Genomic DNA, 25,189 nt, shown 5'->3' with positions numbered 1-25,189 from the left:
TTGAATGTATTGGAGAAAAGTAATAATGACAATTGACAATGTGTTATCAAGTGATTTTATTATAAGTGGCTAAGTGGCTTTAGCATGTGGCATCTACAGTCTCAAGTCAACATTTCAAAAAAGAAAAAAAAAAGATTTCTTGCAGTTAATATGTGAGTGAAACCTCCCTCTCCCGCCGCCGTCACGCCTCGGTGGGCGTGGCCATCTTGACGAGGCTGCTCTTGTCAAAGCGGTAGAGCCTCCAGCCCTCCTCCTGAGAGAGGTCCTCGGCCCCGCGCCTCTTGTAGTACTGGATGGACACCTCGTTGTTCTCGGCCACCACAAACATCATACCCGTGCAGCGAGTCTTCACCGCCAGCTGTGGGGAGGGAGGGTGGGGTCATAAACTTTTAAGCAGGTCAAAATTTACTGTGGTAGAAAGCCAAGTCATTACTGTGAACCACGCCTATTCGTGATTCAACTCTTGGTGCCAGTGAACTATGTCGAAGTAAGTTGAGGGGCTTCATTTCGACAAAAGTAGTGATTTGGCAACGTCTGGTGGCATATCCGACCCAAGGAACAATATTCAAGTTCATTGAGGAGCTTCATTTCGACAAAAGTATGATGTGACCACCATCTTGTAGCATTCATACGCTCACTCACGTCGCTGAGCCGTCGCAGGATCTCCGAGCCGATGCCGAGGCCTGTAAGCGAGACGAGGCGCGGTCAACGTGAGCAGACCGGACAGAGCGCGGCGACGGCGGACGCGGCTTCCTACCTCGAAAGTCGTCCATCACATAGAACTCCTCCATGTAGAGCTGCTTGCCTACCCAGGGGTCATACGTGAAGTAGTACATGGCGAAGCCCACCACTTTGGAATCTGCCCACATTCATGTAAACACGCGCAGTTTGCCACCCACTTTGAAACTAAACAATTTGCTACAATTACTTATATATTATTATATAATATTACGAGTGACATTCATCTCTTTGAGCATTTAGTCATCATAAAGAACAAAGTACACCTAATGACAATTCGATTGGGAGGAAGTGAGGAAATTTCTTTCCGTGACGTAATGGCCTTGCTGACCTTGGCTGGCGCCCCCTCCTGGGATTTCAGCAATGATGCAGTGGTAGAATGGCGTGTCACCAAATCCATCCTCCAGGAGCTCTGCGATGACAAACATTCTATTTTTTCAAAACAGGGGCTTCAGGCTGCTTCATCCCACTCGCTTCTCAATTTACTTTCAAGATAGACATCCAAAATTAAACGTTGTTGCCTGCTAGCTCAATATGAACACAATGGAAAATGTCAATGACAGGTTAACGGTTCGTGTCAATAGTTGTTATAGTCCCTTTTCAACCACTACAGCTGTAAAAAAAAAGGGCTGTACGTAAACAACCAAATTCTTTGTTAAATTAAAATATACAAAGACCAACTTCCTTTGTGAGAATACACTGAAATTTACAAAACTGGAGTTAGCTTTTGATAAAGTATTTGATTCCTTGCAAAAAGTCAACAGTGGTATTTAAGAGTGCCCCTTTTATTACAGATACTCTACTTTTCTTTCCCCATTTAAATATTCACAGATGTAGTCTTCACCTTGTTCAGTCAGCGTCACCTGGTGCTCCATTTCTTCATACTTGGCAAGTTCCTTGAAACAAGAACAAGGCTTTTTTTCAGTGCACACAGAATCAAAAGAAATGAAACCTGACAAGCGTTTCATTGTAGCTGCTCTACAAAAATAAATTGCACATTTAAAAAGCCAGATCAAACTATATTTACAGAGTGTACAACTACAGTAGCTAAAATGATGACTTCACAGTACTTAACAAGATCAATGATCCAAGATTTTTTTTAGAAGTCTTTTAATATATTACATGATGCTTTGCCGTTCAGTGGAGGAATCAAATATTTGGCTCTGTGCGTGGGATCGCGGGTTTAAAAAGAAAATCGTAACTGGTAAAACACGGTCATTCTAATTGTGCCCCCTCATCCATGCAGACCGGACACCAGCTGCTGTTTACACAAGTAGGCCGGATGTGAGTCAACGGACCCGAACAAAGAGTGACTATGGTGACGTCACAGTCGGTCGCCCTCGGTGCTTTTTCGGCTCTGACGTCAGCTTTTTGTGCTTCCGTCGTGATGGGCCATGCGACGACACCGGCACTGAGGAAATTTGTTCCCAATTGTTAGGGTTTGTCATAAAAGCAGGTCGGGGCTCAATGCGCGTGCGTGTTTCATCTGACCCATTTTCAAGTGATGCGTATGGGATTAAAAACGTTCTGTGATTAACTGCCGCGTGGTTTACCTTCACCAGTCGTAATATATCAGGCACGTCCTTTGGTTCAGCCTTTCGCAAATTATACTCCATTTTCTCCGTTTACTCTTTTTTCCTTTCGTACGAAGTCCTCTGTAAGTGAAGTGAAAGATTAGGAGTTTCTTCATTCGCTTCAGAGACGCTTTCCCACCGCAGTCAGCCGCTGGTCCGGACGAATTTGTCTACGCAAGAACATTCAGCAAGTAATACCCAGACGGGTTGATGCCAACTCTCCTTTGAGCCTCTTTGTTTACTTCGGTTTTTTATAGCTTCTTCTTCCTGCTTTGTGATTGGACATCACACTGACTGGCTTGGGTTTCCGCAAACCCTATTGGCCATTTTTAGCCAATCGGAATTGAAGGTATGTTCACGAGCCCTTTTATTTTTCCTTATTAACTGGAAAAAAGTCAATCAAATAGAAATAAAACAAAGAAGAAAAAAAACAATCAAATAATATACTAAAGTAAATTTGTTAGTAAGTTGTATAAAAGCGTTTCTCACCGTTTTTCAAATTCCTCCGCCACATTGGTCGTTTTTATCCAATCGTAATCGAGGTTGTGATCACGTGCCCGGTACTTTTCCAGATGAACTGGAATACTTTTCTGTTTTCAGAGTAGTCCGTTTAGGACAGGGGTGTCAAACTCATTTCACATTGTGGGCCACATACAGCCTCGGTAGATGTCAAGTGGGCCGGACCATTAAAAATTATACCATACTCTGTTATAAATAACCAAAATAATATGTCTTTCCTTTGTTTTGGTCTAAAGAAGCACATGAACACTAGGAAAATGTTGAAATTTAATGAACATATCTTTTACAAAACATTTCATGATGTTTTCATTGCAACTGATCCCACTGACTGTACAAAGGCACAAAATCTTAACAAGTAATTGGTATTGAAAAATATAGTAATGCACTTTTAAGATTAAACGGAATTTATAAACCATTTACACGAGCATATAACATCTAAATGTACGTTAATCCCTGCCTACACCTTACAAACTAAGGAGAGTGCTATAATATGTGTAAAGAATAAAGTATTCACATGTCCTTGATAGCATCTGCTGTGTTGGGTCTGTCTCAGTGACAGACTGAGGCTGCTGTTGTCTTCTTCTCTGATCAAAACAATGTTGTCTTTTCCTCTGATCAAAACAGTGTGTCCCCTAGCGGATATTCCATGAATTGCACCTTATTAAAACTATTCATTCCGTGTCTTTTATGCATTTTTTCACTTTTGAATTATCCTGCGGGCCTGATCAAACCTTCTTACGGGTTGATTCCGGCCCGCGGGCCTTTGTTTAACACCCCTGGTTTAGGAGGTAGCTCTCAATTTTCGTCCATACCATTGGATGCATATTTCCAAATCAGGCAATTTGTGGCGTTTTCGTTTTTTTAGCCAATTGAAAGCGAGGGTGTGTTCACGTGACGAAGCGGTTATTTGAAACTCTTGTCATAAACCAAAATATGTAGGATTAACTCTTTTTTTTACACATTTTAACAATATTTGTTAATCCCTCGCTTTGTGACAGTTCGCTCTATGCAGTCTCGCAAGAACAGACATTTCTGAATCAAACATTTCATGGATTCAAACAATCGTGGATTGTTTTGTTATATCACAGGATTTTTTTCGTTTTCGGTTTTTATAGCGCAGTCATTAGTGCAATGATCGCTGGTTTGTCGAGACTACGTTGCCGTTACACAGACGAATAGCACAACATCAGAACGTCCAAATTCTGCATAGGAAGTACCGCTGGTTTTAAAGAGGCGCAATAGAAGCCATCAATGCCAAACAAGCTGTATGTAAACAGAGCAGGGAGTTTGAGGCAGCATTTATCGTCTGACATCCCCCCCCCCCCCTAAAGATTGCCTAATTCCTACGAGAAGTGTGTCCCGAAACAACTGTTTTTCAACAAGGCGAGTGGACGAACAATTGGTGTGCACCACGGTCGTTTGACTAACATATTGTTGACACACCCACCGAGACTCCACACACAGGAATAGCCCAGTTGTCCCGATTCAACCTTTGCGGACGGTTACCGGACACCTTTAGTATTCTCTTTCTGAGTGACAGTTCTCATCGACGAGTCTGAAAATATTTACCAGCCACGCGGTGGTTAATAAGTGATTGCATTGTGCTTGTCAATAGTTTCCTTATCACCGTTAACGAGTGGTATAGTGCATAAAACAATTTGGGTCTGGTCCTCAAAAGAGCACGAGGGGTTGTTGATGAATGCTCAACTCCTCCCCCCTGCAACTTTTCCATAGCAGTCAGCCACCTTTCTCTGGACATCATAAAAAAGACCGTATCCAATTTATTCATCTCTAAACGATTACACTTTTACAATTTTTTACAGAGAAAAAATAATAATTAGACCATAATTCGATTTTATTACGGGCACATAGCACCTAAGATAACAAAAAAAACTTTTATGGCTTCGCTGGAGACAGCGAGTCTACCGTGGGTGAGGTGTTGTAAACAAAACAGAAGATTGACATTTATTTATTTATGCAGGGGACATCGATTTGTAAAGCCCTAAATCAAGCGGTCATGAATGCTTAAAAATGTGGATGGGTGGATGAGAGGATTCACAATAAAGTGGGAGTTCCAAAAAAGAGACGCGATATATCGGGGTTCACTATGCTGTACTTCGACTGTTTTCAGCAACCCCGTGCGACTCTGGTGAGGATAAAGCGGAACAGAAAATGGATGGATGTACTACTTTTGCGCCTCCTGCTGGACAACGTCGGTACGAAGCCGAAACAAATCCGACCACATTTTTAATGCGTCATCGCCTGGTAGGCGTGGCTAACCTCCAACGCGGAAGTGCCTGTTTCTCTGACTGTGGTCCTCATCGTCCCGTCACCCCGAGAAGAGAAAAAGCGATTCCTTCTTTTTTTCTCACCGAAAGCTCGTGTACGTTCGCTGTTCTTCGCGCGATGTTCTCAAAGAGGTTTGTTTTATTCTTTTCGTACGTTGATGCTAGCAGCTCCCCGGGATGTTGATTTTGGCCCGCAGCCACCACAAGTGGAAAAAGAAGTTTGGGTTTGGCCGGAGAATGGAAGGCCACACTAAGTTGGTGAGGTAGGCAGGGTGTGCCTCGAACTGGAACGAACACACTCAGGAAAATACAGTCATGGGAATGATTCTTGACGTCTCAGGCAAATTAATACAAATCTGATGCCTCACAGGTTCTCTAGGGGTGTAATATATGTATAAATAAGCAAATTTTTCCTTTTACTTTTATTTCTATAATATAGCAAAAAAAAGGCTAAATGATGACTATTATTGCTGGACGTAATTTTTATAATTGATTACATGCATTGAAAAATAAACAAATTAAACGTTATTACACATCGTGTGTGTGTATGTGTGTGTGTGTGTGTGTGTGTGTGTGTGTGTGTGTGTGTGTGTCTCTCCAGGTTCATGTCATGTCTGCAACCCTCTGCCTCCTTGGCAAGCAGAAGATTTCTCTGCTCGGCGGTGAAGGGAAGAGCGCCTGACATGGCCGAAGGTTAGACTCAAGCATCATCATTCCCATCGTCATCCTCACCTCGAACAAAATTGACTCGAAATGTGCGCTTGCATTAAGATAATTAATTTGATGATCTGATGTCACAGATGTTGGCCTCTTGAAGCTCAGGAAGCCCCACACTGTGTGTGTCTGATGTGTTTTGTTTCTCCACAGGAAACCCTCTGTTGCACGTGTCAAATGGTGTGTTGGTACTCAAACGTACAATCATAACAAATAACATCACGAGCGGTGCTAGGGCTGGGCGATCGGGAACAGTTCTTCCAAAAAGCGGCTCCACGCTTTCAGGTCATTTGTAATTGAATTTGCCTGTCGAACTAAACATAAAACAAAGAGAAATAAACTTGATGTATTTTAAACTGTAACATGTCAAAGCCTTTCAGTCTGATAGCCGCTGTGGTGTTGTCACCATTTAAGCAACGGATTGAACACAAAGTTCCCCAACATGTATACCGGCAGCAAAAAAAGGGGTCGCCATCATATATTCTTTACCCTCTGCGAAGAACACCCAATGTTAACGCCGTACTGATGAATTGAGAGGAGTTGAGAAGTTTCAACGACCACAATATCCACATGTCTGTCTTATACTGCCCCCAGGTGGCCAAACCAGGCACGCACACCAGAAAGAGCAGCCCACCTTATCGCCCAGCCCTCATTAGTGCTAATAGCGTAGCACGTTTATCCTCCGCGGCATGTCTCCTGGCCGCCTGGCTGCTTCCACGCATGCCTCCATCTGCGTTTAACTCGGAAATGATTTCCTCTTCCTTCCACAGCGTGGCTAAAACACTTCCTGCTGCACTGGGATTGGTCTCGCCTGTGAACTTTGCCTGTATGGCGTTTCTCTTTTTAGTTTCATTTCTCTCGCTGTCGACTCTTCACTGCGGAAACAAGCAATTGTCGTGTTTCATCTTTTCATGAGACAACAATCAAGAAATACCATTCCGACGCAATGTAAAAGTAGTCATTGTACTCAACACGCAGCCATTGATGTCGAACCACGGGCAACAAAAGTGAGCACACCCCGAAGTGAAAATGTCCAATTTGGGCCCATAACAGCAAATTTAACAGACCCGACACCCTTTCACGCTTTGTAACTAAGGAGTCACATGACACAAGGGAGTGAAAGGGGCTCATTGGGGACAATTCTGACCTTTTCATTTCGGGGTGTTGTCACTTTTGTTTCCTACAGGGAAGACGTTAATGGCTGACTGCCGCATTATTTTAAAGTGACAGTAAATGACATTATTTTTTAAAGTTAATCGGTACATGGGCTAATTTACAGTATGTTTGAGCAAAGTGTCATATCTTCAGTGTTGTCCCATGACTGGAGAGAACAAAATATTCCCAACATGTGACATTGTACTTATTTTTTGTGAGATTGTCTATCTGATGCTAATTTGATGTCTTCCAGTACGAAACAGGCTGCGAGAAATCGTGGGAGCTTCCACGAACTGGAGGTACGCGATCGTCAGCTGAATCTCAATTGATGTTGAAGATGTCACACATTTCCTGCGGTCTTCTTCTTGTTGACGCCATCTAATGTGTGGAATGCTCACAAAGTAACAGCCCGTGCTATTTATTTGTGTTGCGGCGCTACAATCCCCTGAGCAACCGTTTGACAATATAACAGTACTCAGTCATATACTCTTTATCCTCTGCATAGAGTGACCATTATTAGTGCTGCACTGATGAGCTGAGAGGTGTGAGCTGTCTTAATGAGCAGTATATCCCTCTGGCTGTCTTCTCCTGCCTTCTTTGAAAATCTGTATGTTTCATTGCTGCGCAGCGACCACCAGCAGGCCATGTCGGAACGCGTGTCGCTGTCGTCCATGTTGGCACGGTCCCAGAGCGAACTTCCGGCCAAGAGCATGAAGGAGAGTTTCCTTGAGGTGCACCTTCCTCTTGGCTCGGAGCCACAGCTGCGAGAGAAATACCTCACTTTCCACAACACCGTCAGGTAGCGGCACAGCACGTAAGGCCACGTCCGCGCCGGCAGACGCAACCGCTAACGTCCTCGCGTTTTGCTCTTGGTCAGGTTTGGGCGCATTCTGGAGGACTTGGATAGTTTGGCAGGTACAAACTCTTCTTTACAAAGCAAAAAAAGAACGAAAGGGAAAAGTATGACAAGACAAGCAGAGTTAAATTAAATGAAGTAAAAGTGACGCTAAACCATTTTTTTTAAAAACAAAAAGCAAGCCTGTTGCACGAAATGAAGCTACCACAAAAAAAATTATATGTATTTAACATATCTAGTACTTTAAAACATACTTTAAAAAAGTGTATTAACCACTCGTTTTCAGATCATTTTCACAATAATTCAGCAAATTTCGACTTCAAGCGGACATGTTTGCTCTTGTCTTGACATTAACAGTGTACTTAAATATCAATATGTACTTAATATGGAAATTATTCCATATTAAATTATTTGTGCCCAAAAAAAAGATTAAATTAAAAATAAGTAAAACTAAAATACATAGCACAGCACTTTGCCTACTAAACAGTTTTTTTTAATTTACCGAGATATATTTCCTCATTGAATTTTACCCTTTTATATGACCTGTTCTGTGAAGCGTTTTATTTTCAATTCTGAAAGGCACAAAATAAAATCTCGATAGATTGACACCTGCTGAAGTTGACGTCTTCCCTCTGCTTCTTCAGTGCTCATTTCATACTCGCACACTTACAATCCCGCCCTGAAGAGGTCGCCGTTGTCCATTGTCACCGCCCTGGTGGACAAAATAGGTAAGATTCAAACTTGGCGAGCCTGAAAGAGCGTTACTAGTGCAACGTTACAGCATTTCGAGAGCTACCTGGTTGTCACGGTGACGCGCGGCCACTGTTGTGTACAGACATGAGACAGCAGGTGATCTACCCTGACTGCGACATCAAGTTCACAGGTCACGTGACCTGGGTGGGGAACACCTCCATCGAAGCCAAGATGCACATGACGCAGGTGCGATGTCACAGACGCTTTGATATTTGCCCTGCGCCAACGCTTCTGTCCGTCCGTGCACCTTAAAATGGAGAATTCAAGTTCGTGTCTTCCTTGTTGTTGTTTTAGTATCGCAATGGAGCGTATTGCCCGGTTCTGGACGCCACGTTTGTGATGGTGGCTCGCGATCCAGAGAACAAGAGGTTGGGGACGCAGTCGGCAACAGGAAGTCCACTGAACCACGTTGACTTTGTTATCTCGCGTCTTCTTTCCAGAGCAGCTTTCGTAAATCCTCTGAGTCCAGAAGGTCCAGAAGAGGAGGAACTCTACAGGCAGGGAGAAGGTAGGAGAGCAAACATGTTGCGTAAGAGCCTAGTCGCGACATTTTGTTCATCTGCGCGCGCGGTTCCTTAGCTAACAAGTCCCGTCGGGTGGAACTGAGCACAGCGTCCCTCTTGAAAGTGGCGCCCACGGCCGAGGAGAGGAAGATCGTTCATGGGCTCTTCCTCAACACGCTGGACACAAAGTAGGAAATATTTATGTCCGATAAATCCAACGTCGTTGATTGCGCCGCAGATGAATTTATTGCCTGTGTTTGTTTAAAAAAAACAACAATCATTGACGGTCGCTCACGCTCCGCATTCGGCTGTCGTCTTTGACTTTTGCGTTTTTCGTGAAGGACGGTGAGCTTCCGCAGTCGAGTGTTGCCACCCGACTCGGTTTGGATGGAAGATTCCAAACTCAAAGGACTGGAGATCTGCCACCCGCAGGTGAACACACCCGGGCAAACATTTCATGAAAATACCTTCCGCTAAACACATTGAGATTTGTTTGTGTGTGGACGTGTGTTTGTCAGGAAAGGAACATCTTCAACAGGATTTTCGGAGGCTTCTTGATGAGGAAAGCGTACGAGCTGGGCTGGGCCAACGCTTGCTCCTTCGGGTCAGTGTGGCGTCAGAATCAAATACGTAAAGGACACCTGCGCAATGTGATGCTAACAAGCTAGGGGGCGTCCTCGCTCCTCAACAGGGGTTGTCGGCCCAGTCTGGTGGCCGTCGACGACATCCTCTTCCAGAAGCCCGTGGAGATCGGATCCTTGCTGCTGCTCTCGTCACAGGTCAGGAAGAAACGACGCTACCCGTGAAAGAGCCGCGACGCGACGCAATGGGTCGATGTTGTCCCGTCAGGTGTGTTACACGGAGGGCAAGCACATCCAGGTCCGAGTTCACAGCGAAGTCTTTGACCCGCTGACCCGCCAGCACAACACCACCAACGTCTTCCACTTCACCTTCGTGTCCGACCGCGACGTCCCCAACGTTGTCCCTCAGACGTACGGAGGTGAGCGCGTACTTACTAGGAGGGGACTTCCAAAATAAATTCTCATATTGTCCTTAACTCATTCAGTACCAGCCAAGTCTAGACCAAGTTTGAAAAGACGTTTAAAAACGTCTTTGGGAGTGAATGAGTCAAGTGAATCTATTTGAGTCGTTCAATTCAAAAAGTGCCAAGTTCAAATAACGGGAATGTACGGTAGGCAGGACTGCTTTCGACTGTATGCCGATATATGTTCCTGTTCCTGTTCCCTGACACACACACACACACACACTAATCCCACCCCCTTACTGTGTGTATGTGTGTTGTTTGTACCACAGAGTCCATGTTGTATCTGGATGGAAAACGTCACTTCAACCAAACCGTGGCGCCAAATTGAACGTGCGATTGAGTGTGTGTGCATGCACACGTGTGTTACTTTCTTGTGATGTTTACAAGTCTGTCCCAACGGGAACATGTTTGGCATCTCCGTTATGTTACTTCCTTTTTCTTTTGGACCAGTCATTATAGACTGCCGCTATGATGTCACAGACCTCATCCACACTAAAATTATTGTACTTTATTTATCATCTCCTGGATGACTCTATGCACTGCTTGAATGTATCCGATGTTATATTTTGACTTCACTCTGTCACACGCTTCACTGTACTCGCAATATCTTTTTTCTTGGCCTTATGATGCAATAAATGACATTTTATTTCTATGGATTTCTGTTCAAGTGTGCTTTTACAGCCCATGAAATTGGTTTTCATTGTACAAAGATTCTTGAAAACAATGTCGTAATCTCGGCGACTCATTGTCGTCTTCTCGGGATGCGGAATGTTGAGCTGCTTTGGAATGCGGACGGTTCCTGTTTCCCCGCCTGCGTGTGCACTTTGCGTGTGACGTGTGCCACACAGCGTCATAGGTACACGACACCTGTTTGCTTTCAGGGCGGTGACACAAAAAGCAGATGAACGTCGTCAAGAAGCTTCAAAGCACACCACACTTCTGATGACTTCTTTAAGGTAATTTGGAGGGTTTTATTTGAAGAGTGGCTTTTTAGTTTGGCTATGAATCAATTTGTTTTTGTTATGCGTTAAAGTGAATGCGATAAACAATATATAAATATGGACCATATGGAACGGGACTGAAAATTTAACTGCTTTTGGAAGACTATCAGCATTTTCTTTTCATGTTTATAATGACTGAAATGTTGCGTGTCACTTTATAATTCTACTTGTTTTATTTTGATCGTCAGAAGTGGTTTATAAACAATTTAAAAAACTGTATAACCTCCTGATACGAAAGGGACTTTGCTCAAACTGAATGCACAAAATTCATCAAATAAATAATGTTAAGATAAAAGTATTCAAGATCCAATAATCGTTTAATTCATTATAATTGAATTGTCAATACTGTTTATAAAAAAGATAACGTGCTGTACATTCATTAAACATTTCTCCCGCTCAACTGTGCGTTTTCAAAATAAAACGTTTGTGTCCAAAAATTCTGACTTTATTTCCAGATCAATGCTGTGTTTTATTTGGCATTACAATGGGTGAAATTTATCATCGTGGCCTGGATAACTTGTTGTGCTTTCAAAATAACCCCGACGTCGGCAATGATGTGAACGCGGGTCCTCTCTTTTACTTTTAGTTTGAAGGGACAGGAAGTGCTAGTGTGGCGAATCTCGTGAGTGAGGCGTCGTCTTCACGTCGTGGTCGCGCTCCGTGGCTCACTCAAGCAGTTGCTTCTTCTCTGGAGGAGGTAAGATACACGCCGGCGCTCCTGCTTCCGGGATGTGTGTCCCCGCGCGCGCGCGCTTGTGTGGGTGTGCATGTGTTTCAATATATGTACGAAGGTGTATGTGGTCGTCGCTCGTGGGTATGATTTTGCGAAAGTTTTGTGCGCGTGCGTCAATTAATCAACGTGCACGAGCATCACCTCGGAGCCTGCGCTCTTCCGGTGTGGTGTTGGTGGTGAGGGGGGGGTCCCGATTGAATGACAAGCACGTGAACAGCTTCCGTTTTTTTTCCCACCGCACTTCCTCCTCTTGACTGGAAATGGACACTCTTTTTCATTTTTATTTTTTTTAATTTTTCTTCCCGTCACGTCTGCGGTGGTATGACATGGCCATTTTGCAGCGGTATTGGAATGCGGAGTGCGGTATAGGTTAGCCGCTATATGCCAGTGTCGATGACGTATCCCATCATGCGTCTTCGTAAAAATCCCCCCCCCCACCTAAAAGTATTGGAAGGTCAAGGTCTTAAATTAAATCAGTTCCTTTGTTTCAGTTGTGTACTGAAGACGTTCGGGTTTCAGATTAAAAGATGAATCAGAGACGAAAGTTGAGAAGTCCAGCTTTTATTTTGTGATATTTACATCAAGATGTGTTCAACAATTCAAAGTCACAGCGTACCTTTTTTCTTAGAAGCCACCCATTTTTCAAGTGAGCAAAAGTATTGGGACTGACATCATCCAATAAACTTCAGCCTTACCTGCGGTGACTCCAGCTTGTTACTTTTTTGGATTTGAAATGTTTTATCCGGGGCTTTTACTACAACCGCTTTCGTTTCTTTTTTTTTGTTTTGTTTCTGTGGGTTTCTCCCTTCAGTCTCCTCTTCAGGAGGTAAAATGCTGGCTCGATTGGGTTCAGGTCTGATGATTGACCATCCAGTTTCATGATTGACACCTATAGTGTTGTTGTTGTTGTTAGACAGGGTTCTGGTTTTGAATCCTGTTTTCAAGTTTAGGGTTTAAAATTGTGATGTGCTGATAGGGTTAAGGTTTGAAATTAAGCTTTCAAACCTGGCTTAGGGTTCCAAACGGGACAACCGGGTTACTTAGAAATTGCGTTACCTTGAAACTGCATTACCTAGATGCCATCGCCATGGAGACCGAGCGGCAGGGAATGCCGAGAGGCGTTGCCATAGTAACCCCCAGTTGCGTTGCTCATCTGCCACATTAATTTGCTTGAATCGGAGTTCAAAGTTACAAGCAAGGACGCGGAATAAATAAGTTCTTAAAAAGTCGGCGTCGTGCCGTTTCTCTCTTTTTACATGTGGGCTGTTTCCAGGATGCATTTTCATTTTCAAAATGACGCCATCGTCCAAATGACGCCATCGACGAGCCCTCCTTTTGGTTGTTTTGTGTTGAAACGCTGCCCATAGGAAGTGTGAGGAAAGCGTGTGTGTGTGTGTGCTTGTGTGTGTATATGAGAGAAGAGAGAGAGAGAGACCTGCTCTTCCACTGCAGCTTGTCCTCCTCAATGAACATTGACTCAGTGTCAGACTTAAGGGATCGGTGCCACTTTTGTTACGTGCAGGTACGTTGTGCGCGCGGGTGTGTCCGTGTGGTTTGTATGTGTGTGTGTGTGTGTGAGTGTGTAAGCGCTAGATTGACTTTGTGGGTGTGTATGTGTGCATTTTAACTGGCCAACGTACTGTACACTCTGTGCTCATGGTGTGTGTGTGTGTGTGTGTGTGAGAGAGGGAAGTGCAGCCTTTTATCAATAATCATCATCATCAGCTGTCGATGTAATGGACAGAAAGCAGCCGGCATTAACCTTTGAATCATTAATGACAGCAATTTATGTTGCCGTTGCTCGTCCATGTTGTTAACAAAGTTGCGTAAGAGCTTACAGAAGACAGTAATAACCAGATGTGTCTGGCGAAACAAAAAAAAAAAAAAAAGAAAGATGCTAATTTTAGGTCACATGACAAAGGACAAGATGCTAGCTAAATTCGCCGGTGGAAGAGTTTCTACTCGTGAACAACAATGAACCGCTTACCGAACGTGTTTCACGGGAAATTCCGGTCGTGATTCTCGCCACGACTTACCGAAATGATGCTCGGCCAGAACAGCGCATCACGCTTGATTCTGCTTTTCGGAGAGCCCTTCAACGCCTCCAGGTGTGAGGCGAAGATGCGGGATGAAGATTGTTTTGCTGACTTCGCCCGCTGAATTCCCGACATTTTTTTTTTCTCGTCAATGTCACGCTTGTGCGACTAGTTTGCTTTGTGTGACGCTCGCATTATCCTTTGTGCGCGCGCGCGCGTGTGTGTATGTCCTTGTCAGCGTGAGACTGAAAAAGCTTCCAATTGTCTTTTACGGACAATAGTCGAGAGACGTCTGACATACTTTCACGTTATGTCAGTGAATTGCAATCTTGTGGTTTAAACTCGATTAGTCAGTCTATACTATGTCGTTTTTTCTGCTCAAAAACGCCTTACTATACTATGTCGTTTTTTTCGGGCCAAAAACGCCTTACTATACTATGTCGTTTTTTTCGGCCAATATTTATCCTCTGCTGTGCCCGAAGGCAAAATCAAACCGGATCGCTCTGTTTTTCGGTTCAATTGACGAGAACGCATTATCACCAGTCTCTTTGTGGTTTCCTTGACATGTGTGTAGGAGGTTACAAAAAAAAAAATCACGGTGGCAGTTCACAGTGCTGTGTGACTGTCGACTAGTCATGTGGAATGTCAACAATGAGTCAGTCGCCAGGCCGCACTTCTTCTGGTTCTTCCTGTTTGATCGTGTCTGTGTGTGTGTGACCACCTGAAACTAATTGTGTGTCTTTTTCGTGGACGACGCGTGTGTCGGGTTATCTCAAATACACACGGACACGCCTCGGCATCGACCCGTCACCTCTGCAACACTTTATTTATTTTTTTTGCTGTTGACTTCCTGTCATGGGCAGCCATTTTATGATGGTTGTGTGACATGGGAGAGATTTAGTGTGAGTGCGACTGCGTGACACCGATGTGGGAAATAGTTTAGCATTGCGGGAAGTGAATGTTGGCGACCATTGCTGTCTGCAACACGCACACACACACACACACACACACACACACACACACACACACACACACACGCACACACGCGCAGGTAGACTGACCACAATCCGTCCCCGCTGTCCTCTCATTGGCTGTCAGGCAAGCTCCAGACAGCCTGGCGGGCCAATGGCGCTTCCTCTTTGCCAAGTCAGGTTTCTCTACTCCGCATGCCGCACTGGTCCGCTTGACTGCCTCACACGGCGTGTGTCTGTCTGTCTGTCTCCGTGTGTGTGTGCGTGTGTGTAGCCACACGGGCTTGCATTCTCGAGTGGCAGGGCAGCACAGGAGGTGAGGATGAGGATGGGCTTTACCGTTGCTGGCTCAGGTCAGTGTGTGTGTGTGTGTGTGTGTGCGTGTGTGTGTGTGTGTGTGTGTGTGTGTGCGCGTGCGTGCGTGTGTGTGCGCGTGCGCGTGTGTGTGGTAGCGCAATGAGGGTGATGCTGTTGCTCTCTGTAGCAGCCTCAGCTCAGTGCCAGTATGTGTGTGCGCGCGCCGGCAATTAACTTGAGTGCTAAACGGCATGTTGTCAACGCTGTCTGGACCGTATATTATTCTTGCAGACAACTGTTTGCTGACCTTATTTAGGCGAGGCACGCACGGGCTGACTCTTCGAAATCAAACTTCGTGAAAGTCAAGTCATTAGAAGTGTGTTATCGCAATGCTAATAAAATTTTGCCAGTGGGCCAATCACAATGTTTTACCTTCCAGCCCATTGTTTGCTTTAGCATTAGCCGCTATACTGTAGTAAACTGCGACGACGTCTACCGGCAGGTGAACTAAGAATGAATTTTTGATGATTATATTTTGTTACTGTTTGTTTAAATCATTCAGTACCAGCCAATTCTAAAGCAAGTCTGAAAAGACGTATAAAAACGTCTTTGGGAGTGAATGAGTTTTAATAAAGCGATTGAACGACCACTAGCGGCTTGTTTCCATCTTCCTTCTCTCAGGGATTAAAATAAGTTCTAACTAACTGTGGTAGGCTACGTCCAGTTAGCTATCAATGTTTACCTGAGATGTACTGCGGTGAATTAAAAACTGCAATATAGCAAAATCCGATTGTCTTAGTGTATCCTCCCCGTCAGTACCTCTCTACCTGTCTCTCCAGGTGAGCCTCGGGCTCCCAGCTGAGCGTTAGCCATGTTGGGTCAAACCCAGCCGACCACCAGCACGCTGCAACTGGTCGCTAGCGACATGAGCGGCATCATGGAGACGCTGGACGCCCGCAAACTCGACATGGGCGACAGCGGCGGCGGAGTTCACAACGACGACGGCGGACAGCCAGGTAGGTACTGTAATAATTCTCGTAGACTGATCCTGAGAATTGCGTTGCAGACACCACGGTCCAGTGGTAGTCTGAACTTAATGCCATTACAGGGGACGGGTTGCCCTTCCGAGCGATATACAACATGGTGGGCTTCAAGGACTGCAAGTCGGCCTTCCTGTCCCGTCCCATCACCGCCAAGATCCTGGAGGTGGAACGCTTCACGTCGGCCCAGGACCGCTTCAACGTCAGCCAGCAGAGGAGCGTCAGCAAGGTGCCGGATGAGTCCAAGCAGATCCCAACCTTCACGCTCTAAAGTCATGTCATGGACCGGGATCTTCGACTTGTGTCTTCTGTTCATACGTTTTTTGGTGCATGTGTGATGTTCCAGTCCATGCCGGCGGTCTACAAGATCGAGATGAAACACGGCGAGTTCACGTGGTTGGTGAAGAAGAAGGAGAAGCACTTCCAGGATCTCCACAGGGACTTGAAGACTTACAAGGCCGTCCTCAATCTGCCGCTGCCCACGCGCAGGTCTGTCGCGTCAACTTTAGACATTTTCCATAAGTTTCACCGCTTCACGCTCTGATGTTTTTTTTTTCCGTATGCAGTCACACCATCAGGAGGCAGACGGGAGGGGAGGGGAGGGAGATCCCCACCCTGCCCAGAGGAGGAGGAGACGATTTGGTTAGGGAGGAGCAAGTGTCCAGCCGCAAGGTCAGTCAGTTAAGATTGTTACCTGCGGGCTTGCTCTCAGTTGAAATTGACTGAAAAAAAAACTGCTACACTACACAAAAGCCATTAAACATTGTTGATTTGTCCTACCGCTAGCTTACTGCTAACATATCATTTGAAACACCATTGGCGGGCTAACTGAAATTAGCATTGATGTTATGATGATTGGAAACTGTCAAACACGTGTGACTTTATCACACGCAGAGCAGCACCACATTCTCACAGTTATTTATTCTTTGTGGTAGCTAGTCGAACCAACCAGCTAACCAACTAGCTAACGTTGATTTTCCTGTGCCGCTCTTTGTCCAGAAACAACTGGAAGATTACCTCAACAAGCTCCTCAAAATGCCGACATATCGCAACTACCATGCCATGGTAAGCCGCCGACGCCGCAAAAACTTTGATTACGTTTGTGTGGGAGTAGAATCTTGTTTCTCGAGAACCTTTGGCTTTCGTAGAACCTTGGTCGAGAAAAAGTATAAGGTTGTGTTTAAATTGTAGATGTACGCTGTGTGGAAGTAGAACTTGGACTCAAGTAGTAATTCGGGCTCTTTTTTATTTGTTGTTGTTGTTTACGTTGAATTCTTGGACTTCCCGTTGCTGTCAGATGGAGTTCATTGAAGTCAGCCAGCTGTCATTCATCCATGATCTGGGTCCGAAAGGCTTGTAAGTGATTCGATTGGCCGCTTCTAACTAACAGTTACGGCACGCTCAAGTGTTTTGCATCTGTGTGTGTGCTCGTAGAGAAGGCATGGTTCTGAAGCGGTCTGGCGGCCATCGGATCCCGGGACTCAACTGCTGCGGTCGCACCAAAATGTGTTACCGCTGGTCCAAACGGTCAGTACGCATGGCACGCCACAAATAGCGGCAAGGAACTAAATACAAATACTCCATTACTTGACTAAAGTACATTTTACAGGTTCAAAGAGGGTTTGAAGTGTAACAAGAAAAACAAATTTCATATTGTATAATCAAAATAATCAAACGTTTGCTTAAGAATGGCCCGCTAGCTTAAAGCTAACATATAATAGAAAACGAAATTGACACGGTAACAGTTAGCATCGACAGCTGCGGTTTTTAAAGACCTGTAAGCGATGGACTTTTTGAATGACATCATTTGTGAATGGCCCGCTAGCTTAAAGCTAACATATAATAGAAAACGCCATTGACACGGTAACAGTTAGCATCGACAGCTGCGGTTTTTAAAGACCTGTAAGCGATGGACTTTTTGAATGACATCATTTGTGAATGGCCCGCTAGCTTAAAGCTAACATATAATAGAAAACGCCATTGACACGGTAACAGTTAGCATCGACAGCTGCGGTTTGAGAAACCTTTAAGCGATGGACTTTTTGAACATCATAATTTGCGTCTTGGGTTGTAACGGACTTTGATTAGGTGGCTGGTGGTGAAGGACTCGTTCCTGCTGTACATGAAACCCGACTCGGGCGCCGTTTCCTTCGTGATGTTGTTCGACAAGGAATTTAGCGTCAAGATGGACTCGAAGGACACGGACACACAGCACGGCGTGCGCGTTGACAGCCTGTCCAGGTCAACACCACCACACCCTCGCCCACAATAAAAAAAATAAATAAAAAAGGTACTAGTACACGAAACTGAAGTAGCAACCAAGCGCGCGTGTCCATCCAGGTGCTTAGTGCTGAAGTGCAGCAGCTTCCGGCACGCCCGCTGGTGGGGGCAGGCCATCGAGGGCTTCGTATACAAACACGGCACCGCCTTCCTCTCCGACCATCGCTTCGGCTCTTTCGCCAGGCAGGAGGAGAACATCCCCGCCAAATGGTAACCACGGCAACCGCCGCTCATCCACCTCACTTCCATTCTAACTTCCATTGCGAAAAGCATCGCAAGGAGCCGCGGCATCCATCAGGAAAATGAAACGGCGCAGTCAAGCCAACGCGTGCGTGTGTGCGTGTGCGCGTGTGTGTGTGTGTGTGTGTGTCCAGGTACGTGAATGGGAAGACATACATGGAAGATGTGGCCAATGCTCTTGAGGAGGCCAAAGAAGAAATTTTCATCACTGACTGGTGGTGAGTACCAATAGTTCTCTCGGCGGTCACTTCATTTGTGTGTGCTCTCATACTTTACTGTGTGTGTGTGTTATGTCAGGTTAAGTCCGGAGATCTTCCTGAAGCGGCCCATCGTGGAGGGCAACCGCTGGCGTTTGGACCACCTGCTGCGGCGTAAAGCGGTGGGTGTGGCGGGAAGCGGCGTTTGGCGGCAAGGGGGCGGGAATTCCGCATCGTGACCTTCCATGTGACCCTTTGCTAACAGCTTCAAGGCGTACACATCTACGTCATGCTGTACAAGGAAGTGGAGCTGGCGCTGGGTATCAACTCGGGATACAGCAAGCTGACGCTACGCCACCTTCACCCCAACATCAAGGTGGGTGTGTACGCGCGGGCGGTGCGTGTTGGTCTCGCGTGACACTTGTCGTTGTCGCGCAGGTGATGCGTCACCCTGACCATGTGTCGTCCGCCGTGTACCTGTGGGCTCATCACGAGAAGTTAGTGGTCATCGACCAATCGGTGGCCTTCGTGGGCGGGATCGACATGGCGTACGGTCGCTGGGACGACCGAGAACACAGGCTCACCGACGTGGGGAGTGTCACTTTCTCGCAAACGGAGCAGGTCACTTTGCATTGCTGCTGTTATTTTTACATCATTATTACGAACAGTTACATTACATTTCATTTATTTACATGTTACTACAATGTTACTACATTGTTATTCCATTTGTATTGTATTTGTGATTGTATCTGTTTTAGGTTGAGGCATCATTCGCCAACGCGGCCACCCAAGCCAACGGCAAGGGCGACGGCAGCTACGGGAACGCCGCCTTTTCGGCAGACGACACGGTGGTGCAACCGAAGATCAAAGGTCAAAGCAGAATGCGGAGGGCCAAAATGAGCATCAAGCGCCACCTGCAGAAGCACGGGTTGGCCCACGCCGACAGCGATGACGAACTTGACCCAGACGCGACAGGTACAGACCCACACAACAAACCTCTTTCACAATGAAAAATCACATTAAAAAAAATCGATCACAAACAAAAACATTTTTAGGCACACCCCAAAAAAACTTTCAACTGATGATCAAATAATCCTCTGTAACACGTACCAAAAATATATATATATATCACACTCACCCAAAAAACTCATTTCAAAAATCTCCAAACTCATTAAAAACTCAAACACACCTCCTCCTAAGATCTCTGTCTCACGTTTCAGAAAGCGAGGCGGAGCGGAACCTGCAGTCGTGCGAAGATGACTTGTGCGGGAACACGCGCTTCTGGCACGGCAAAGATTACTGCAACTTTGTGCACAAGGACTGGATCGAACTGGACAAACCTTTTGATGGTAAACGTCTCAGCTCCTCTCTTAACTCATCGGTACGGCACTCATAATCATTCTACGCTGAGGATGAAGAATATGACCAAATGTAGTTGTATTGTCTGTCTGCACGTTACGGAACCATTTGTCTTCAGTTTGTTGCTTAAAGGGTTAAAGCGCCGCCGTGTAGATGCTAATTAGCATTAAGATAGTGGACTGAAAGGCTAAGCTATGTGGATGTTTTTAGCTTGAAGTCTCTCAAACATTGCGTTCATAATTGGACGATATTTAATATTTGCCTTAAACGCAACTCATCCATCCCGTTATCTTTGCTCTTCCAGATTTCATCGACCGTCACGTGACGCCCAGGATGCCCTGGCACGACATCTCGTCAGTGGTTCACGGCAAAGCGGCGCGTGACGTGGCCAGACACTTCATCCAGCGATGGAATTTCACCAAGGTCACTTGGCTTGAAAAATTTGTCCTGACCAGTAAACTCAATTCAATCGATTAAAATGGATCAATATTTTTTCTCGGCAGATTGTGAAGCCGAAATATCGTTTGTTGTCCTTCCCCTACCTTCTGCCCAAGTCGCACACCATCGCTGGCCATCAGCGCTACCAAGTCCCCGGATGCGTCAACACCAAAGTTCAGGTTGGAGGCCATTTTATCGTTCGCACTTCAGAAACTGTCTCTGACGTCAAGCGTTCCTGATGAAATGTGTGTCCGATTGACTTCCTGTCCGTCCAGATCCTTCGCTCAGCGTCTGACTGGTCGGCCGGCATCAAGTACCACGAAGAGTCCATCCACAACGCATACGTGCAGGTCATCGAGAACAGCCAGCATTTCATCTACATCGAGGTGTGTGTGTGTGTGTGTGGGTGGGGGCCAAATGCGGACAAATTCTACGTGTATCTAAGGGCACCACTTTGGAAAAGGTTCAAATAAGGCTAACTAGCCAGGTTTTTATCAAGCTCTCAATTTGGACATTTTCACTTCGGGGTGGACTCACTTTTGTTGCCACTGGCAATATTTTACAAAGTATTAGATAGTAGTATAGTATTTGTGTTTCCTTCTAGAATCAGTTCTTCATCAGCTGTGCAGACAACAGACACGTTTTCAACAAGATCGGAGACGCCATCGCTGAACGAATCATCAAAGCACACAGGTGACGCTCACACACACACACACACACACACACTCGCGCACTCAATTTTTTATCGCGTCCCTGTAGGATGCAAAGTGTATGTCCATATATGGACAATTTCCTGTTTTTTGTCATGGCCCCTGCATCGTCGTATTCTAAGTCTACATTTAATGTAGATCGTAATTGTGTGTTAAAATGACGATTTTGGTTTCGTCTCTCAGGGAAGGTAAAAAGTACCGCGTGTACGTGGTCACGCCTCTGCTGCCAGGCTTTGAAGGTGATATCCGCACCGGGGGAGGAAGCGCCATCCAGGCCATCATGCACTTTAACTACAGGTGGGCGGGGCAGGGGCGGAGTGACATTTTGGGACTGTGTGTGTGTGTGTGTGTTTGTGTCATTGACTGAGTGTGTCATTGATGTGTGCGTTCCTGTGAAGCTTGCGTGAACATGGGCGCCCAGCCACCTTGTGCAAATTTGCAAAGAGTGACGCCTCTCTGTCAGTTCTTGCATTCAAGCAACAATGTGTCTCCTGCGCAGGACCATGAACAGAGGCGACCACTCCATCATCTCCCAGCTCAAAAGAGAAAGTAAGTCACCTGACAGGAAGTCGTCAACAAGGGGCTAATTTACGAAATGTAAGCAGATGCGGAAGATGATCTACTAACCGCGGAGCGTCTATTTATTTTGAGATTTTCGGGGCTGAAACTCTAACTAATAACTAACTCCAACTAATTTTTCACTTGGGAGTGCTCTCCCAAATGTTCCTTCATAAAAACGTGAAGGTTTACAATTACCGTGACATTGATGCTAATTTCCCTTAGCATGTCTATGGTGTTTTGCTTTATACATTAGCATCACGCTAGCGGCCGTTTGGCCTTTTGATATGGAGTATTTCATTCTCATTTGTCTCTTTTGTCTGGAATATTTTTTTTGAAATTTTGAATGGAACTTCATTGTTGTTTATTTCAAGTCTCGATATCGCTCACCAATGTGTTGATGATTGCGATCCGCAGTGGACGACCAGTGGATGAACTACATCTCCATCGCCGGCCTTAGGACGCACGCTGAGCTAGAGGGGAAACTGGTCACCGAGCTCATCTACGTGCACAGCAAGATGCTCATCGCCGACGACAACACCGTCATCATCGGTAAACCCGCAAAAACGCGCCCCCCGCGGTCGGCGCCGGCCGACCCGAGTAACCGGCGTGCGGCCCGCAGGCTCGGCCAACATCAACGACCGCAGCATGCTGGGAAAGCGGGACAGCGAAGTGGCCGTGATCGTGGAGGACTCGGAGACGGTGACGTCGGTCATGGACGGGCTGAAGTACCAGGCGGGACGCTTCGCACTGCGCCTTCGCGTCGAGTGCTTCAAGTATGACAGACTCTCAACGCCGCAGCGATTGTTACTTCCTGATCCACTCTTGTCATCAAGGGGGCGGAGCTCCTTCCATACGTTCCCCGCCCATGATCCTAATTATAACGGCCCTATTGAAAATGAATGAACGGACTTCCTATGTGTCTAGTGATGATATTTATCCCTTTTGTCTGTCAGGACGATTTTGGGTGCTCACACCGACGCCAGCATCGACGTGTCGGACCCCATCAGCGATCAGTTCTACAAGGAGGTCTGGATGACCACATGCGCCCGCAACGCGACCATCTACCAGAAGGTAGGAAACATTAGAAGCTAACATTCAAAGATCGAACTGTGACTGACAGAACGACTGAGAGGGGCTCTAAAAAATGCATAACTCTTCAAGTACCACCCTGTTGGCCAAAGACCACCGTTGAAATACAGTTGTGTAGTAGACCCAAGTGTTCACAAACAATATGACCAAAATATTCCTGGATGTATTCATATACTTCTTAAAATACTACTGAATACTCTTGAAACTACGGAAAGCTGCTTGAGCGGGATGCAGAGTATGTAGCTTTCTTTGTGTACCACTAGAGCAGGGGTGTCAAACTCATTTCACATTGTGGGCCACATACGGACTCGGTAGATGTCAAGTGGCCCGAACCATGAACATTATACCATACTGTGTTATGATGAATCACTAAAATATAATCTCTTTCCTTTGTTTTGGTCTTAAGAAGCATTGATTGGCGCTTTCATATCATTTGCTGCGTTGGGTCGATCTCTGTGACAGACTGAGACTGCTGTTTTCTTCCCTGATCAAAACAATCTTGTCTTCTACTGTGATCAAAACTGTATGCCCCCTAGCGGATAATCCACGAATTGCATTTAGTTTAAAATATTCATTCTGTGTCTTTAATGCATTTTTTTACTTTTAAATGATCCTGCGGGCCGGATCAAACCTCCTTGGGGGCCGGTTCCGGCCCGTGGGCCGTATGTTTGACACCCAATGCACTAGAGAGAGCCTGCGTAGCACTCGCTGTTAAACAATTGCAAAGTTTGCGTGTCTGGTGACAAGTCGGTTGTTGTCGCTGTGTCCCGTTCCAGGTGTTCCGCTGCCTCCCGTCCAGCGACGTGCGCAACATCCTCGAGCTGGAGGGCTACCTGAGCAAGCCGGGCCTGGACCAGGAAGACCCAGCCCGAGCCCAAGAAGAGCTCAAGAAGATCCGTGGCTTCGTGGTGCAATTCCCGCTGCAGTTCCTCGCCGAGCAGAACCTCCTCCCTCCCATCGGCTCCAAGGAGGCCATGGTGCCCATGGAGGTTTGGACCTGAGCCCCTTCCGGACGAACCCGCGGGACCTTTCCCCTTCCTCTCTCTCCTTCCAACAAACCTCAAGAACTGAAAAGAGTGACGACAGTAGATGTAACTCGCGGCTCCTCGCCCCTCTTCGCATGCTCCCAAAGTGCCAAACGGGCACCGACTGTTAAGCCGGCCCACAGGAAGTCGTTTGGTCTCTGGGGAAAAAAGAAAAAACGTTCCGCCGGTCACTTTAAATCGGACGCGATGTCCTCGTCACGGGAAGCGTCCCGTGTGGCTGTGCTAACTGGCTCAGGGTGCCACGAGCCCATCCCACGGCGATGTCATCCCAGCATGTGTGATGTCATCAATGCGTAACGAGCATGTGTCCGGCTCGCCGTTGTCGTTTGTTCTCGCCGTGTTTGTCTTCTGGATGGCTCACACCAAGGTGGAATCTTCACCTTCCCCGCTACTTTCTTGACTTCTCCCCCTTCTACTTTTCATCCTTGTCCTCTTTCTTCTCACTCTCTATTCCTCTTCATCCTCCTGGTCCCCCTCTTCTCTAATTCTTCTCCTCCCTCGCTTTTCTTCTTTCCCCTCTTCCTTTTCCTCACTCTGCTTCTCCTTGTTCTCCTCTTCCTCATTTTCCTCTCCTTATTCTTGTTCTCCTTTTTTCTCTCTCTCTCTCTTACTCGTCCTCGCCTTTTTTTTCTCTACCTCACAGCGATTCCGCCCTATTTGTAACAATCTTCGCCACCCTCGAGTTGCCTTGAAACACGGAAATGTTCCCAGGAAGCGAGCGTTGTTGCCGTCCTGCATGTCGCGTCTGTGTGTGTCCTCCAACCAAATGCACTATTTTGCACAGATTCCTCGTGTCATCGTCGTCGTGACGAGTGTCTGGATGTCTCCTCGTGCTCCTTCAAATAAATAATGCACATGAAAAAAAAATTGCCGGGTTGTTTTCCTAATCTGCTGTGGAGATGTGGATTTTGATCAGAATGGGTTACTTTCACTCAAGGTTGGGTTAATTATTTTTGACCCAGCAGATTGGGTTGAAGAATTTACACTCGTTGCAATTTTGGACGGTTTGGGGTTATGATTTGACGATGAAAGGAAAATGCTGGTTC

The 25,189-nt window shown here is 46.0% G+C and overlaps 3 protein-coding genes across 7 annotated transcripts; 2 read left to right on the top strand and 1 right to left on the bottom strand.

Moving 5' to 3' along the window:
* Nucleotides 1-41: 41 nt before the first annotated feature.
* Nucleotides 42-2,562, bottom strand: LOC147187080 (diamine acetyltransferase 1-like). Its single transcript, XM_086102156.1, has 6 exons — nucleotides 2,292-2,562; nucleotides 1,583-1,634; nucleotides 1,070-1,150; nucleotides 758-859; nucleotides 643-683; nucleotides 42-358 (listed from the first exon to the last, which is right to left on the bottom strand). Exons 1-6 carry the CDS (start codon nucleotides 2,352-2,354, stop codon nucleotides 182-184), a joined length of 516 nt encoding a protein of 171 aa, XP_085958282.1. The 5' UTR covers nucleotides 2,355-2,562; the 3' UTR covers nucleotides 42-181.
* A 2,548-nt stretch (nucleotides 2,563-5,110) lies between these two features.
* LOC147187079 (acyl-coenzyme A thioesterase 9, mitochondrial-like) lies at nucleotides 5,111-10,801 on the top strand. 2 transcript variants are annotated; one of them, XM_086101987.1, is made up of 16 exons: nucleotides 5,111-5,251; nucleotides 5,721-5,812; nucleotides 5,987-6,013; nucleotides 7,242-7,287; nucleotides 7,617-7,787; nucleotides 7,866-7,903; nucleotides 8,489-8,572; nucleotides 8,680-8,783; nucleotides 8,892-8,965; nucleotides 9,038-9,105; nucleotides 9,177-9,288; nucleotides 9,442-9,532; nucleotides 9,619-9,704; nucleotides 9,792-9,879; nucleotides 9,950-10,100; nucleotides 10,415-10,801. In XM_086101987.1, exons 1-16 carry the CDS (start codon nucleotides 5,238-5,240, stop codon nucleotides 10,471-10,473), a joined length of 1,305 nt encoding a protein of 434 aa, XP_085958113.1. In that variant the 5' UTR covers nucleotides 5,111-5,237; the 3' UTR covers nucleotides 10,474-10,801. The 2 variants fall into 2 exon arrangements, with proteins under 2 accessions (XP_085958113.1, XP_085958114.1); XM_086101988.1 differs by lacking the exon at nucleotides 5,987-6,013.
* A 108-nt stretch (nucleotides 10,802-10,909) lies between these two features.
* Nucleotides 10,910-25,004, top strand: pld1b (phospholipase D1b). Of its 4 annotated transcripts, XM_086101984.1 has the most exons (28): nucleotides 10,910-11,101; nucleotides 11,733-11,843; nucleotides 15,161-15,239; nucleotides 16,023-16,199; nucleotides 16,292-16,452; nucleotides 16,570-16,712; nucleotides 16,790-16,895; nucleotides 17,223-17,288; nucleotides 17,521-17,579; nucleotides 17,658-17,750; nucleotides 18,312-18,464; nucleotides 18,564-18,713; nucleotides 18,878-18,961; nucleotides 19,041-19,122; nucleotides 19,206-19,316; nucleotides 19,379-19,561; nucleotides 19,699-19,915; nucleotides 20,161-20,289; nucleotides 20,604-20,722; nucleotides 20,803-20,916; nucleotides 21,013-21,123; nucleotides 21,342-21,430; nucleotides 21,631-21,744; nucleotides 21,947-21,996; nucleotides 22,423-22,557; nucleotides 22,628-22,781; nucleotides 22,962-23,079; nucleotides 23,874-25,004. In XM_086101984.1, the coding sequence occupies exons 4-28, from the start codon at nucleotides 16,055-16,057 to the stop codon at nucleotides 24,096-24,098; spliced, it is 3,111 nt and encodes a 1,036-aa protein (XP_085958110.1). In that variant the 5' UTR covers nucleotides 10,910-11,101; nucleotides 11,733-11,843; nucleotides 15,161-15,239; nucleotides 16,023-16,054; the 3' UTR covers nucleotides 24,099-25,004. The 4 variants fall into 4 exon arrangements, with proteins under 4 accessions (XP_085958110.1, XP_085958109.1, XP_085958111.1 ...); XM_086101983.1 differs by lacking the exon at nucleotides 15,161-15,239; XM_086101985.1 differs by lacking the exons at nucleotides 10,910-11,101; nucleotides 11,733-11,843; nucleotides 15,161-15,239 and adding an exon at nucleotides 11,879-13,401.
* Nucleotides 25,005-25,189: the final 185 nt, after the last annotated feature.

Source organism: Hippocampus guttulatus, chromosome 21 (assembly GCF_054856545.1).
Source record: "Hippocampus guttulatus isolate MCC_2025c chromosome 21, RoL_Hgut_1.0, whole genome shotgun sequence".
NCBI classification, from domain to species: Eukaryota; Metazoa; Chordata; class Actinopteri; order Syngnathiformes; family Syngnathidae; genus Hippocampus; species Hippocampus guttulatus.
Note: the sequence above shows the minus strand (reverse complement) of the source record. Positions and strands in the feature narration are given on the sequence as shown.

Coding starts and splice junctions, on each gene's coding strand:
- LOC147187079 (XM_086101987.1), top strand. Junction 6,014..7,241: donor TCTGTTGCACGTGTCAAATG/GTGTGTTGGTAC, acceptor GATGTCTTCCAG/TACGAAACAGGCTGCGAGAA. Junction 9,106..9,176: donor ACTCTACAGGCAGGGAGAAG/GTAGGAGAGCAA, acceptor GCGGTTCCTTAG/CTAACAAGTCCCGTCGGGTG.
- LOC147187080 (XM_086102156.1), bottom strand. CDS start 2,354: ATGGAGTATAATTTGCGAAAGGCTGAACCAAAGGACGTGCCTGATATA. Junction 860..1,069: donor AGGAGGGGGCGCCAGCCAAG/GTCAGCAAGGCC, acceptor GAATGTGGGCAG/ATTCCAAAGTGGTGGGCTTC. Junction 359..642: donor TCCTGCGACGGCTCAGCGAC/GTGAGTGAGCGT, acceptor CCCTCCCCACAG/CTGGCGGTGAAGACTCGCTG.
- pld1b (XM_086101983.1), top strand. CDS start 16,055: ATGTTGGGTCAAACCCAGCCGACCACCAGCACGCTGCAACTGGTCGCT. Junction 19,317..19,378: donor ACCTTCACCCCAACATCAAG/GTGGGTGTGTAC, acceptor GTTGTCGCGCAG/GTGATGCGTCACCCTGACCA. Junction 21,997..22,422: donor CTCCCAGCTCAAAAGAGAAA/GTAAGTCACCTG, acceptor TGCGATCCGCAG/TGGACGACCAGTGGATGAAC.